Below are 16250 nucleotides of genomic sequence, written 5' to 3'. Positions count from 1 at the left end.
ACCTCATTTGAATCCAGAAATATAACTGAGTCCATCAGTTATTAGATATATGAAACTGAAATACCTGTTGCAAAAACCAAAATTGTTATAAAGAAAAAAGGTTAACATTAATAGGGGTGCCCAAACTTTTACATATGACTGTAATTAGTAAACTGAGTCCACCTGTGTGTAATTTATTCTCAGTATTACTACAGCTGTTCAATGAAGGCCTCAGAAGTTTTGTTTGAGAACATTATGGATCAAATTGCATCATGAAAACCAAGGAACACACCAGACAGGTCAGGGATAAAGTTGTGGAGAAGAGTAAAGCAGGGTTAGGTATGTAACATATGTATGGCACAACTGCAAACCTACCAAGACATGGCCGTCTACCTAAACTGACATGCCAAGAAAGGAGAGTACTAATTAGAAAGGCAACCAAGTGGCCCATGGTCACTCTGGAGAAGCTGCAGAGATCCACGGCTCACATTGAGAAGCTGTACACAGGACAGCTACTAGTCGTATTCTCCACAATTCTAGCCTTTATGGAAGAGTGGCAAGAACAAAACCATTTATGAAAGCAAGGCATAAGAAGTCCCGTTTGTGGTTTGAAAAAAAAACATGTAGGAGACACAGCTAGCATCTGGATGAAGATGCTCTGGCCAGATGAGACCAAAGTACACATTTTGGGGCAAAATACAAAATGATACAGTATGTATGATGGAAAAGTAATACTGAACATCACCGTGAAAACACCATATCCACAGTCAAACATGGTAGTGGCAGCATCATTCTGTGGGGATGCTTTTCTTCAGCAAGGACAGGCAAGCTGCTCAGAGTTGATGAAAAAATGGATGGCGCTAAATACAGGGCAATCCTGGAAGAAAACCTGTTAGAGGCTGCAAAATAATTAAGACTCGGGCATAGGTTCACCTTCAAGCAGGATAATAACTTTACTGACAGAGGTACAATGGAACAGTTTACATAAAAGCATGTTCATGTGTGTGGCCCAAACTCCAGACCTAAATCCAATTGAGAATCTGTGGCAAGATTTGAAAATTGCTGTTCACAACGGCTCTCTATCCAATCTCACTGAGCTAAAGCGAGTGTGCAAAAAAGAATGGTCAAAAATTTAATTCTCTAGATGTGCAAAGATGGCAAAGACATACCCAAAAGATTTACAACAGTAATTGCAACAAAAGGTGGTCCTCCAAAGTATTGACTCATGGGGGATGAATACAAATGCACTTCACTATTTTCAGATTTATATTTTTCAAATAATTAGAAAACCTTGTATCACATGTATCATTTCCTTTCCTCTACACTTCTCAAATACTTGCTTCTTTGTGTTGGTATATCACATAAAACACACATAGGATACATTTAAGTTTGTCGATGCAACGTGAAAAAAATCTGGCAAAGTTCACGGGGTTTGAATACTTTGTCAAAGTACTGTATCAACATTTTTTATTGGGAAAAATTAAAATAGCAGAAATTTTGGAGGTTTGATTTTTAGATTTCGATTTTAAGGTATTCACCTCACATTAACAATGACTCAAAAAAGGTAGTATGAAACACCTCCCACACATTTTAGTTTGGAATGTTGTCAATTGTTGTATCTACCATTTGAAAGGACACTGATTTAAGGCCCCGTCACACATAGCGACTCACCAGCAATCCCGACAACGATATCAACGTGTCAAGATCGCTGGTGAGTCGCTACATGATCGCTGATGAGCTGTCAAACAGACAGCTTCACCAGCGATCAGGACCAGCGACGCCCAGCGCGCGGCGTCGCTGTGTACTTAGGTACCAGCGCGCTAATGCAGGAAGCTGGTAACTAAGGTACACATCGGGTTTCTAAGGGACGTGCGTCACTTAGAAACCCGATGTGTACCTTAGTTACCAGCTCCCTGCATCAGCACATTGGTAACTAAGGTACACAGAGGGTTTCTAAGCACAGCGCCATGCTTAGAAACCCTGCGTTTACCTTAGTTACCAGCTGATCGCTGGTCTCCCGCCTGTCACACGCAGCGATGCCTGCAGGCCAGCGGGAGACCAGCGACCGAAAAAATGTCCAGGGCTTTCCATCAGCGATCAGCGATACCGGCAGGGGTGGCGGTCGCTGATCGCTGTCACACACAGCGATCTCGCTGGTGAGATCGCTGTTACGTCACAAAACTTGTGACTCAGCAGCGATCTCGCTAGTGAGATCGCTATGTGTGACGGGGCCCTTACAGTCCCAGAATTACAGAGAAACAATATCTTAATTTTTATCTTTTCTTGTTAGCAAAAAAAATCTAACTCAAATCACTAAATCTGGAGAACACACAAACGAGCTTGTAGTAATTTAGCAGCTGATCTACTGAACTTACTTTTACTCCCTTAAGTGCAATGAACCTATAAACTGAGCAGTGACCAACATCTGTGTGCCAGATTCAGTGGATATTACTTTTCAACAAGAAAACACTGGAAAGCAACAGAGGTTTTAACTTGGATTCTAAAAATGTGCATCTAGTTTCAGAGAGCTTGGAAAATAGCTTTCTAAATTGAACTGTGTATAAATAAATCACTTCACAGAGAAAAACATCATAATCTTGTAACCTGATGGTGCAGAATAATGAATTGTAGCATTGGTTTGATCCCAAAGATTTATACCATAAGATCTCTCCTTGACAGTCAATTTTAATGCCTGAAATTGATTATTGTGATTCTAGAAAGATATTAACCATATTAATGTTCTGTTCTCACCCAGCAATGTACTGATGGTTATGAGTGGGACCCGATACGGCAGCAATGCAAAGGTAACAGATGATTGCTTTTTATTCTTTATTACTGCTACAATATACATGGCACAAAGAGGAATACAGTCATACAGGAGTATAATCATAAATTAACCACAGAGTACAGACAGGGTAGAATATATTTGCATAATTAATACATGATTTATTATTAGGGACTTTGCATTTAAATTACGTAAATGTTTGCTTGCAAATGCATCTCTAAGGCTAGTTTCACACTTGCTTTTTTTTGCAGCGCGTTTTTCCCGCAAAAAAACGCATTGAAAAAACGCATACAAAAGCATACAACTGCTGCGTTTTTTTCAAGCATTTTTATGAGCATGCATGAAAAAAACGCAGCGTTTTTATGCGTTTGTATGCGTTTTTAGTGCGTTTTTACCGCGTTTGCGTTTTTTTCCAACATTAGGTGGCCCCTCACACTAACCCAAACCATGACTTTACTAACCCTAACCCTGACCCTAACCCTAACCCTGACCCTAACCCTAATCCTAACCCTGACCCTAACCCTTAACCAAACCATACTTAACCCTAACCCAAACCCTAAACCCTAACTAACCCTAACCCTAACCCTAACCCTGACCCTAACCCTAACCCTAACCCTAACCCTGACCCTAACCCTTAACCAAACCATACTTAACCCTAACTAACCTTAACCCTAACCCTAACCCTAACCCTAACCCTGACCCTAACCCTAACCCTAACCCTAACCCTGACCCTAACCCTTAACCAAACCATACTTAACCCTAACTAACCTTAACCCTAACCCTAACCCTGACCCTAACTCTTAACCAAACCATACTTAACCCTAACTAACCTTAACCCTAACCCTAACCCTAACCCTGACCCTAACCCTAACCCTAACCCTAACCCTGACCCTAACCCTTAACCAAACCATACTTAACCCTAACTAACCTTAACCCTAACCCTAACCCTGACCCTAACCCTAACCCTAACCCTAACCCTAACCCTGACCCTAACCCTTAACCAAACCATACTTAACCCTAACTAACCTTAACCCTAACCCTGACTCTAACCCTTAACCAAACCATACTTAACCCTAACCCTGACCCTAACCCTAACCCTAACCCTGACCCTAACCCTTAACCAAACCATACTTAACCCTGACCCTGACCCTAACCCTAACCCTAACCCTTAACCAAACCATACTTAACCCTAACTAACCTTAACCCTAACCCTAACCCTAACCCTGACTCTAACCCTTAACCAAACCATACTTAACCCTAACCCTGACCCTAACCCTAACCCTGACCCTAACCCTTAACCAAACCATACTTAACCCTAACCCTGACCCTAACCCCAACCCTAACCCTGACCCTAACCCTAACCCTAAACCCCCTTAACTAACCCTAACTCTAACCCAAACCCCTAAATTCCATGGTTAACAAAAAAAAATGCATGTGCAAAAAAACGCATACATGAGCATGCCAGTGCGCATGTATGCGCATCCATAGGCTATAATGGCCATTTTTAGCGCAAAACGTGCGCATATGTGCGCATGCGCTTTTTTGCAGGGCCAAAAAATGCAACATGCTGCGTCTGGAAAATACAAACGCACACCCCAAAAAAACGCAGCTCATGAAAATCGCATACATGCGCTTACCAGCGCGCAGGTATGCGCACCCATGTTAAATATAGGGGAAAAAACGCATGCGCACGTATGCGTTTTTTTCCAGCGCTAAAAAACGCAAATGTGAAACCAGCCTTAGAAATACATTAAAGTATAGATGGTATATCTGTCACACTTAAAAATAGCAATTAAAATGGCCAAACTTTTATATATGGGACATAGCCGCTATTGAAATCATATTAGGCATGTATATTTTAACTTAATATTTTATTCAAAGTGAGCATTTATTTATTATGCAAATGAGAGCGATTTGGTGCACCCTTGGCGTGTCCTATACCACACTCTGATAGTTAATGTGAGCAGACCGCAGCCAGATCTCAGAATGACTGTAACAGGAGTGCCATGGTCCAAGGAGACCATGGAGGTAGGTGAGCACCTGACTCTTCACTAGAGCACCTGATGGTGGGGTTAGGCTTGGTGCTACTCCAGGACAGACCTCGGTCGCACGAAAACTATCCCCCAAGGGACTGGTAGCTGGAAGAGCCCACTGGGAGAGTACTGCAGATACAGGCAGGCACTACAGTAACACAGGAAACCCAAATATATATGGGTTCGGCTGATATACAGATTGGAATGGAAGGGGCAGATGGGTCCAGCTGATATATAACCGGGCATGACAGGTGCTGGTGGTTCCGGCTGAAATACAGACTGACAAGGCAGGTATTGTCAAGGACAGACAGGGACAAGGCAAGGCAAGAACCAGCAGTCTGGGCAAGGAACGGGCAGACACTAGCGGAACTATCGGGTACTAATGGACAGGGACCAGAGAACTAAAAAGCATGCTGGAAACAGACTAACTACGTTGCACGGGCACCTTCATGCAGATGGAGGTGCCTTAAATAATAAGTGTCTCCCAGCCATTGGCTGGAGACACTTTAGGATGGTGCATGCAGCCCATTTAAGAAGGAGAGAGCGCACGCCCTAAGCAAACCCTAAGTAGTAGTAGCCGGATAGTAAGGTGGAGGAAGTGCGGGACGTGGGCCATGGCCGTGAGTGAGTTGGCATCCCTGCCGGGGGAGGGGAAAAGCATGCAGAGACAATGGCAGAGTTATGCAAGTGTGCAAAAAAACTACGATCATTGGTGGCAGTGGGAGGTGCAGTCACCGCCGTGCCTGTGCAGTGAATGAGTGCACCTCCCACTGCCACCAATGATTGTAGTTTTTTGGCACACTTGCATAACTCTGGAATCTGGACTACTGGCCATAGAGGACGAACTACAGACGGTAGAAAAATTGCCTATCAGTGAAACTATTTACCCGGTGACTACAACCTCTCTTCTATAAAGGGCGACTATATGATAAAGGCCGTTGTGAGGTTGAAACGTCAGCTGTCGCTTCTTCACCGTCAAATACAAATAAATATATTCCACTTGAGCAAACTTCACGTGTGCAGTGACTTTATATCAAACTTGTGCTTACGGGACTATCAGTTCCCTTCTCACTAGCACCATATATCTACATCATTTAGTCGAGTGCTAACCATCTTTACTATCCAGTGTATAGGTGTGGACAAGCAAATGGAATGATACAGCATTGACTCTAAGCTTCTAAGGCATGTCAATAATTATAATGTAAGGGTTTTATTATGCAAATGGTAGGGCATAACTATTCACCATGGCATGAGGTTTCATTAAAAAAAATTGCACCATTTGGCTTTTACAGGATTTTTTCAATGTACATTGCTGGATTCTGGCATCTCATTCAGTGAGAGTTTATACTTGTTTTATCTGTCTGTTTCTAAACTCTTTAAAGCTGATTTATGACCACAAAGTTTAGCTCAGCTTTCATGTGGTCCATGTTCGTAAATCAGCAGAGAAGAGCTCAGAAAAAGACAGATAAAAAATCACTACATTTCCCATCAGAAGGAGATCAATTAAGGAAGTTCCCACTTTTAGTAATGTGAGTCCCAAACACTGGAAAATATCTAAAATAAGAAACAGAGCAGAATTCAGCCTCCCTGGATTCATCACCAGCTCTCCTGCTTCAGTTTCAGTGACTAGTTACAGTGGTGATGGGCGCTATTGAAGTGACCTCAATGTTGTAGGTATTTTGCAGTGTTTAGGGTCCATTTTCCTGAAATAATCTCTTTAACTCATTCTGCAGTCAGCAATGGGCTGCGAAACAAAAAGCCTATAAGCATTTAAATTAAAAAAAACACATCACAATGTATCCATATTATAGCCATCAAAATAAGAAAAACAAAATAACAATATCTGAAACAACCTCAGAAAGTGGAGGCTTGGGAAGTGCTCAGCCATACCTGCAGCATTTAACCTCTCATCTGCATATTAATTAAAACACTGATTTTTAGGGAATGCAGAAACAGATAGAAGATGAAGAGGTGTCGATAGACTTAGCTTTCAAAGTCCTGCATGCCCATATATGCAATTTGGGAGAGTTAGCTCATTGACAAATTACGGTACCTTTAAACCAGTTCTTCCTATGTCCCTTATTTGTTAATGTTGCACTGGGTGTGAGGAGACCTAAGATGCCCTTCTATAGGAGCTATCACTATGTACACCTATGGAAGGATACATGAAGTGATATTAAGCAAGGTGGTCATTAACTTAGGCATTGTAAGGGTGGATTCACACATTGCATTCTTTTTCTGGAATTTCAGCTTTGTAGAAATTCTCTGTGGCCTGTAGGCATGCTCCAATTTATTACAGAAATTCTCTGCATATTCACCATGCATTGCATGGGTTTCAATTGTGGATTTGTGTAGGATATTTACGCTGGTTCCTCTGCTTCGTATTTTCACTGTGATTAGAAATCTACAGATATTAAGATTAATATCAAACTGATATTTTCCTTATCAAAATAAGAACAGCAGGACACTAAAATCTAAATGGCTCCCTTCCGTTACATTTTAACTTTGCAAATCACGTTTTTGTTTCCTTGTCACAGATATTGATGAGTGTGGAATAATGCAAGAGCCTTGCAAGGGAGGAATGAAATGTGTTAACCATTATGGAGGATACCTGTGCCTACCAAGAACTGCACAGATTTTGTTAAATAATGGTCAGGAGGAAACAGTCGTCTCACAGAATTCTGGATCTCAACAAAGCACTAGCCAAAATGCATTTGTAGAAAGACCCAATAGCCCTGCAGATCCACAACGCATTCTACCCAGCACAGTTCAGTTAATGCAGTGCTCGTCAGGCTATGAGCTAAATGCACAAAACATGTGCCAAGGTAAGAAATGTTCTTTTTTAATCTGCTTATCATAGTTTTAAAACCACATAAATAATATACATTTATATGGATCATTGAACAAGGCATCAGTGATAGCCTTCCGTTATATATGCTGGAAGCTTTCCCAGTGGATGCATTTAACTGAAAGTAAATATGCAGTGTGAAAAGTGTCTTACTGCAAGTGAGTAAGGAAAAAAGTTTAAAATATCCTTAGGCTGATAAACCAGATATAGACAAAAGTGCTGTAAAAGTTTTGGGAAAAAAGTGTGACGCTGAGTCACTTCTCACAGACAAGCCATAAGTCTGGGCAGAAGGGTAGAGACAAAGGCGTAGTCAGGTCACAGTCCAAGGTCAGAATTCCAAGAAGTTAGTGGATAAAGATAAAGGGGCTAGGTGGATGGTCAAAAGCAAATCCAAGGTCAGGCAACAAAGATCAGAATATAAGAACATAGAGCAAACACACACCACTTCAGCTAAGCTACAACTGGCAATATTCGGATCATTGCCAGCCAACTAAATAACTAGGTAATTATACAGAACGTGCAATACTTGGAGGAAACCCCACAGGCTTGGCCAGATTGGACAGCTGAGCTTTCATTCACAATCCTGACAGCTCAACACGCCCCTGTTAGCATCGTTAGGACACTGTGAGTGGTGGAATTTTGACAAAAAGTTAATAAGATAGGTAACTAATAAAACTATGAAAAAGATTGTCTGAGAGTTTGAGGAAAAAAAAGGAAATGTGATTAAAAATAATTAAAAACCCACAGTTCCAGTGCAAGGTGCAATGACATACATGTTTGTGACTTCTGCAGCACAAGCTTGCTGAAGCCAAAGATTGACTGCTGTACAAGGTCCCTCTATAGCAAATAAAAGAGACAGTTAAAATTTCCATTGTATAAGAGGGTAAATAGTAATCACAAAGCCCCCATTGCAAGATTAAAGGTGTGTTCTTGAGTTCTTAAATTGATTTAATTAGACAGCATGACATTAAGCAAGTTTGCAATTGGCTTTGCTTTTTCTATCTGCTGTCATCCTCCTGCAATGAGAGATTTTAACTTTTATAGTGAACAGCTCATTTTCATGGGGCACAGTATCTAGTGCCTGGCCAAGAATGCAGACAGTAGTTATATTCCAGGATAGGAGTTAACTCTTAACATCCCAGTCAGCTCTCTCTCGTCCATTGATTTCTATATAGCAGTTAGCTGCTCACATCCATCCCCTTCCTTTCTTTCCCTCTCAAATCATCAGCAGGAGTCACAGCAGGTCACTCTGCTGTCTGGACCTGTGAGCTTGTTTAAATGCCACTCTTTCGCTATGTGTAAGTACAGTAATAACTCAGAACAAACCACTGATACCTGAATGTGCTATAGCTGAACTTGTGCTGGACTTTGTAGTTCTAATACTACTACAGTTTTACTATTTATCAGAGCTGTCACTCAAGGCAGAGAGCCAGCCCTGACAGATACCAGGAATTAAGAAATCTGTAACAAGATTGCATTGCTCTGAAGAACTCAGGAGGCAACTTGAAACTACACCTTTACAGAGAACATGTCATGTAAAAAAATGAAGTTAACCTGCAGATATGTGATTAATCTACAGGTTAATAATGCTTCCACTTGCAAGTGTGAACAATACAAAGTGTTGGGACACTAATGTGAAACCGTAAAACATTTTTGTTTAAAAAAAAAAAAGAGCAATTTGATCAAATTATTAAGTAGAAAAGGTTTTTTATGTCTTTAAAAATAGTGGCTACTCTGAATATAAAAGCTGGATCCATGTATGAAGTGCAGCCACAAACTAATATGAACTAATATGAGCAGGGGCGGACACTGACATCTTGGGGCCCCTGTGCAAGAACTGTGTCTGGGCCCCCCTCCTTTCATATATATTTTATATAGCCACACACATATATGTATATATATTACATAGTCTCCTTTATTATGTATATTATGTATATTTTTATAAGGAGAGTAAAACTAATCCCAAGCTGGTCTTCAACTATATCAATAGTAAAAGAATCAAAAGTGAAAGTGTAGGCCCATTAAAAAATTGTGAGGAAAGTATGGTTGTAGATGTTGAGGAAAAAGCTAATATATTAAACACCTTCTTCTCCACGGTATTCACGGTGGAAAATGAAATGCTAGGTGAAATGCCGAGAGACAAAGAAAACCCTATATTAAGGGTCACCAATCTAACCCAAGAAGAGGTGCAAAACCAGCTAAATAAGATTAAAATAGATAAATCTCCGGGTCCGGATGGCATACACCCACGAGTACTAAGAGAACTAAGTAATGTAATAGACAAACCATTATTTCTTATATTTAGAGACTCTATAGCGACAGGGTCTGTTCCACAGGACTGGCGCATAGCAAATGTGGTACTAATATTCAAAAAGGGCTCTAAAAGTGAACCTGGAAATTATAGGCCAGTAAATCTAACCTCTATTGTTGGTAAAATATTTGAAGGGTTTCTGAGGGATGTTATTCTGGATTATCTCAATGAGAATAACTGTTTAACGCCATATCAGCATGGGTTTATGAGGAATTGCACCTGTCAAACCAATCTAATCCGTTTTTATGAAGAGGTAAGCTATAGACTGGACCAAGGTGAGTCATTGGATGTGGTATATCTTGATTTTTCCAAAGCGTTTGATACCGTGCCACACAAGAGGTTGGTACACAAAATGAGAATGCTGGGTCTGGGGGAAAATGTGTGTAAATGGGTAAGTAACTGGCTTAGTGATAGAAAGCAGAGGGTGGTTATAAATGGAATATTCTCTAACTGGGTCGCAGTGACCAGTGGGGTAACGCAGGGGTCGGTGTTGGGACCTATTCTCTTCAACACATTTATTAACGATCTGGTAGAAGGTTTGCACAGTAAAATATCGATATTTGCAGATGATACAAAACTATGTAAAGCAGTCAATACAAGAGAAGATAGTATTCTGCTACAGATGGATCTGGATAAGTTGGGAACTTGGGCCGAAAGGTGGCAGATGCAGTTTAACAATGATAAATGTAAGGTTATGCACATGGGAAGAAGGAATCAATATCACCATTACACACTGAACGGGTAAACCACTGGGTAAATATGACATGGAGAAGGACTTGGGGATCCTAGTTAATGATAAACTTACCTGGAGCAGCCAGTGCCAGGCAGCGGCTGCCAAGGCAAACAGGATCATGGGGTGCATTAAAAGAGGTCTGGATACACATGATGAGAGCATTATACTGCCTCTGTACAAATCTCTGGTTAGACCGCACATGGAGTACTGTGTACAGTTTTGGGCACCGGTGCTCAGGAAGGATATAATGGAACTAGAGCGGGTACAAAGGAGGGCAACAAAATTAATAAAGGGGATGGGGGGACTACAATACCCAGAGAGATTAGCAAAATTAGGATTATTTAGTCTAGAAAAAAGACGACTGAGGGGCGATCTAATAACCATGTATAAGTATTTAAGGGGACAATTCAAATATCTCTCCGAGGATCTGTTTATACCAAGGAAGGTGACGGTCACAAGGGGGCATTCTCTACGTCTGGAGGAGAAAAGGTTTTTCCACCAATATAGAAGAGGATTCTTTACTGTTACGGCAGTGAGAATCTGGAATTTCCTGCCTGAGGAGGTGGTGATGGCGAACTCAGTTGAAGGGTGCAAGAGAGGCCTAGATGTCTTCCTGGAGCGTAACAATATTGTATCTTACAGTTATTGTTAGGTTCTTTAGAAGGACGTAGATCTGGGGATTTATTCTGACAGAATTTTATAGGCTGAACTGGATGGACTAATGTCTTTTTTCGGCCTTACTATGTTACTATGTTACTATATTGCCAATATTATACAGTGCCCTCTCTTGTCAAGTTCAGTACCATCCCTTACATATTGGATTATATAGAGCCCTGTTTTTTATTACATACCGTCCTGTCTTGTTAGCTGTATAATGCAGTGATGGCTGATGGAGCATGGGAAAGCGTCCTTTCTAATGGAGGAGCTGATGGACTGGTAGTTTGGTCACCGGCTCCTCGATCAGCAGTCATTTTATATCTAAAAAGAGAGGGGACTATGTAATAAAAGAGGGTGCTGTGAATAACAAAATTAACAAGAATACACTATGTAAGAGACAGCACTATACATAGCAGCAGAGGAAGCTATATAATAAGGGACAGCACCATATATAACTATAGAGAGGATGGTACGTAATAAGGGACGGTGTTATACATAGTAAAAGAGGAAACTATCTAACTAAGGATGGTGTTATACAGAATTAGTGAGTACACTATATACTAAGGGACTTTGTTATACATAATAAGTATGTACACTATATACTAAGGGACTGTGTTAGACATAATAAGCGATAATAATGTCTTCCTCCACCTCCCCCTATTCCTAAGGTCATTATAAGTCCCCCTTCCTCCCATCCCAATCCCCCACACCCCTCATTGTCCTCCTCCCCTCTCATCCCATTATTGTCCTCTCCCCCACCCCTTCATTGCCCTCTTCACCACCTCCATCATTTTCTTCTCCCCACCACTATCTTTGCTTTCTCCCCCACCACCCACCATTGCCCATTCCACCACCTCATCATTGCCCATCCACCACCTCCATCATTTCCTCCTCCTCCACCACCCCCATTACTGCCCTTTCCACCACCACCATCACTGCATTCTCCCCCACCCCATCATCATTTCTTTTTTCCCCACCACCCCATCATTGCCCTCTCCGTCACCCCCATTATTGCCTTCTCCCCATCATAGCCTTCTCCCCATCACCCCATCATGGCCTTCTCCCCATCACCCCATCATGGCCTCATCCCCATCATGGCCACCTCCCCATCATGGCCTTCTCCCCATCACCCCATCATGGCCTTCTGCCCATCACGGCCTCCTCCCCATCACCCCATCAAGGCCTCCTCCCCATCACCCCATCATGGCCTCCTCCCCATAACCCCATCATGGCCTTCTCCCCATCACTCCTATCATGGCTTTCTCCCCATCACCCCATCATAGCCTTCTCCCATAATCCCATCATTGCCTTCTCACCATCACTCCCATGATCCCATTAATGTCTTCTCTCCATCACCCCATCATGGCCTTCTCCCATCACCCCATCATGGCCTTCTCCATCACTTCCATCATTGCCTTCTCACCATCACTCCCATGATCCCATTAATGTCTTCTCTCCATCACCCCATCATGGCCTTTTCCCATCACCCCATCATGGCCTTCTCCCATCACCCCATCATGGCCTTCTCCCATCACTCCAGGGCCCAGGCATCATGGCCTTTTCTCCTCATCACTGCCTTCTTCTCATGCCCCCATCATTGACGGTTGACCTTCTCCTCCAGGGCCAGGCAGCTCCACCTACACACACACAGACATACATACACACATACTGACTGACACACACACACACTGACTGACACACACACTCACACACACACTCACAAACACACATACTGACTGATACACATACACACTCACACACACTCTCTAACACACACACACACACACACATACTGACTGACACACACCACACCACCTCTCTCCGCTCTCACCTGTCTGCAGCATCGCCCTTCCTCGCTCTGGTACAGCAGCGGCCGCTGAATGATGATGTCATTCAGTGGCACACTCCTCTGTGTCAGAGATGGTGGGCAGGAAGCAGGATGGATGGATACTTGCAGCTCCGCTCCTGCAATTTTCTCTTGCAGGCAGCAGAGCTGCTTGGATCGCTCCCTGCCCCTCGCTGCAAGACTGCTGCACATGAGGGCAATCTGGCCAGGGGCCCCCAGAGCCTCGGGCCTGGAGAAAATGACCAGATTGCCCTCCTCATTAGCCACCCTGCAGGGGCCTCCTGGAGCCTCTGGGCCCCGGTGCAATGCACTGGTTGAACCGGCGGTATGTCCGCCCATGAATATGAGTTCATGAAGAACAGCAGAGGAAAGTTGAGTTGGTCAGACATTGTTTACCTTATCCAATATCACTAATTTAATTAAACTGCATTAATAAGAACATCAATGCCCATGTAAGGATACTGTCACGACCCTGTTGTCGGATGTACCGGGACCAGTGGTTCCTTCCCTGTCCCTAATGCGAGGGGCACCCTAGCTCGCCCTGTCCCACGGATTACTTCTGATGGTGAAGATGCCAGGGCTTGTCTTAGTTCCTTAATCCGTCCTCAGTCTATACCCTTCCCTTACCCAGGAAATAAGGGGAATAGTAGTATACCGTAATATACCAAAACCAGACGAACAAGGCTAACGAAAAAATACCAAACATACAAATATACTCACACATGTAACAGAGGAATGCATTGGGGAGTGGAGGATGAAGGAGAAAAAAGGGAATTATCACACACACAAAAACTAGCAACAGTCACAGATAAATCCATAAATGCCTTTCTCCAAGAATGACCACTAACAACCTGCAGCCAGGCAGCTAAAGCTAGATCTGAGGATGAGTGTTAGTTGGGACCGAGATTATATAGGAGATGGGAGTGGCTAACAGTGCACAGCTGAGAGCCTTAACACTCCAGGATCTCTCAACAGAGCAGATTAATCCCTGCACTGCCCAAAGAAATTTACACCGTTTAATAAGAAGGTGAAGTGCTTTTAATCAGTGCAGGAGTTGGAGAAATCAGACGCTGCAGTCTTCTAGCTCCTCTCTGTCGTGGTAAACCCATGACAGATACCAATACATTATGGATTAAACCTTCAAAAATCACATCCTGCTGTACCTGTGTTTTTTTTCACCAAAAAATGCTGCAAAAACTGATGGAGTTTTTGCTGCATATTTGCTGCTTTTGTGCACTTAATTATTGCTTTCTATAGGTGAAAAAAACAAGCGTATGCCCGAGATTCCTGAAGTCTCATAACTTTTGCTAGTACTGTAAAAAGCAGCTTTTAATTTGCATTAAAAAACGCTGCAAAATGCAACTTGTGAACATAATCTTTAAGCCATTCTGCAACAATACAAACTGCATGGTCTAAAATGTTGTTTTGGGGTCCCGGGCGAGCAACCAGGTGGGGCCGACCCCTTTACAGGGACCGTGAGGAGCAGGCCCAGGGGTTCGAATGCCACGGCAGCCGATACCAAGAGGGGTGGCTCGGAATGGACTGGAGCGAGACAGAGGACCCGGTACTAAGAGCACAGAGAAGGTGCAGGGCTCGGGTGGAGAGACTGGAGTAGGACAGCAGGAGACAAAGGGAAACAGGCGGGACGGAGCAAGAACACACAGGACAGGAGTAGGACTGCAGGAGTAAGACACAGGCAGGCAGGACGGAGCAGGAACAAACAGGACCGGAGTAGGATTGCAGGGCAAGACACAGGCAGGCAGGACGGAGCAGGGCTGCAATAGAAGCACAGGAAGATATGAGAATAGGACAGGGACACGGGGGCCTAACGTGCGGATAGAACAACAACGATCAGGCACCTCCATTACAGGAGGGCGGCCTGAAATACCCTGGACACAGCCCCATTGGTCCAGCGGTGCTTCCAGGTTAGGGCACCGCCGGAGCATAAGAAGCAAGAGGGGGACGTGGGTGCGGCCTACGGCGCATGCGCAAAACATGCAAGGACGTCGCAGGCAGCGGGCCGGTCACAGGACGCCGCTACTGACGGGAGAAGCCAGGCTGCGGCGTGGGAGCGGACCGGTAAGTACCATAGGGGGCGACGGGGGCTGTAATAGTACCCCCCTCCTTAAGCCGCCCCCTACTGCGATTGGCAAAAAATCTCCTGAGAAGGCAGGGAGCGTTGATGTTCTCCCGGGGCTCCCAGGACCTCTCTTCATGGCCAAAACCCTTCCAGTCAATAAGAAAAAAGGGCCTACCCCTGATTCTTTTCATGGCGAGGATATCTCTTACCTCGAAGGTGTCATCGGTACCAACCGGCCAAGGAACGGAACAGGGTGATGAGTGAAACCGATTTAGTACCACAGGTTTCGGGATAGAAACGTGGAAGGTGTTCGGGACTCGAAGCGAAGCAGGCAACCTCAGCTTGTAGGCGACTTCATTGAGTTGATCAAGAATTTCAAAGGGACCGATGTACCGGGGGCCCAACTTATACGAGGGTACTTTTAGCCGGATATATTTGGATGAGAGCCAGACTTTACCCCCAATATGAAACAGCGGAGGATCCAATCTCCTCTTGTCGGCATGATTCTTCATCCGCTCGCTGGCTTTCTTGAGGGCTGTGTTGGTCTCGGCCCAGATCTCCAAGAACTCCAGGGACACAGAGTCGGCCGCAGATACTGCGGAAGCTGGACCTAACGGAAGAGGAAGACCGGGATGTCTGCCAAACACCACAAAAACGGAGATTTGGTCGAGGATTCGCCAGTATGGTTGTTGTAGGCGAACTCCACCCAGGGAAGCAGGTCAACCCAGTCATCTTGGTGGACGTTGGAAAAATGTAGATATCCAGTCATCGTCTGGTTGGTTCGCTCCACTTGCCCGTTAGTCTGCGGGTGGTAGGCGGAGGAAAAATCTAAAGATATATCCAATCGTTTGCAAAGTGCCCTCCAGAACTTGGAAGTAAACTGGACCCCCCCGGTCAGACACAAAGCGTCGAGGTAGACCATGGAGCCTGAAAATCTGGTGGATGAAGATCTTGGCTAGTTCAGGCACAGAGGGAAGT

At 43.8% G+C, this 16250-nt stretch overlaps 1 protein-coding gene across 1 annotated transcript in view; it reads left to right on the top strand.

Moving 5' to 3' along the window:
• The window catches only part of EFEMP1 (EGF containing fibulin extracellular matrix protein 1), a 151630-nt gene that overhangs the window by 68419 nt on the left and 66961 nt on the right, over positions 1 to 16250 (top strand). The window contains exons 3-4 of the mRNA XM_073576655.1: positions 2735 to 2783; positions 7335 to 7622. Coding sequence (XP_073432756.1) covers positions 2735 to 2783; positions 7335 to 7622 — 337 coding nt within the window. The remainder of the gene's footprint in view (positions 1 to 2734; positions 2784 to 7334; positions 7623 to 16250) is intronic.

This window comes from Dendrobates tinctorius, unplaced genomic scaffold (genome assembly GCF_039654945.1).
Source record: "Dendrobates tinctorius isolate UK_male_01 unplaced genomic scaffold, ASM3965494v1 ptg000050l, whole genome shotgun sequence".
NCBI classification, from domain to species: Eukaryota; Metazoa; Chordata; class Amphibia; order Anura; family Dendrobatidae; genus Dendrobates; species Dendrobates tinctorius.
The sequence above is the reverse complement of the archived record's forward strand: the minus strand, read 5'-3'. Positions and strand labels throughout refer to the sequence as shown.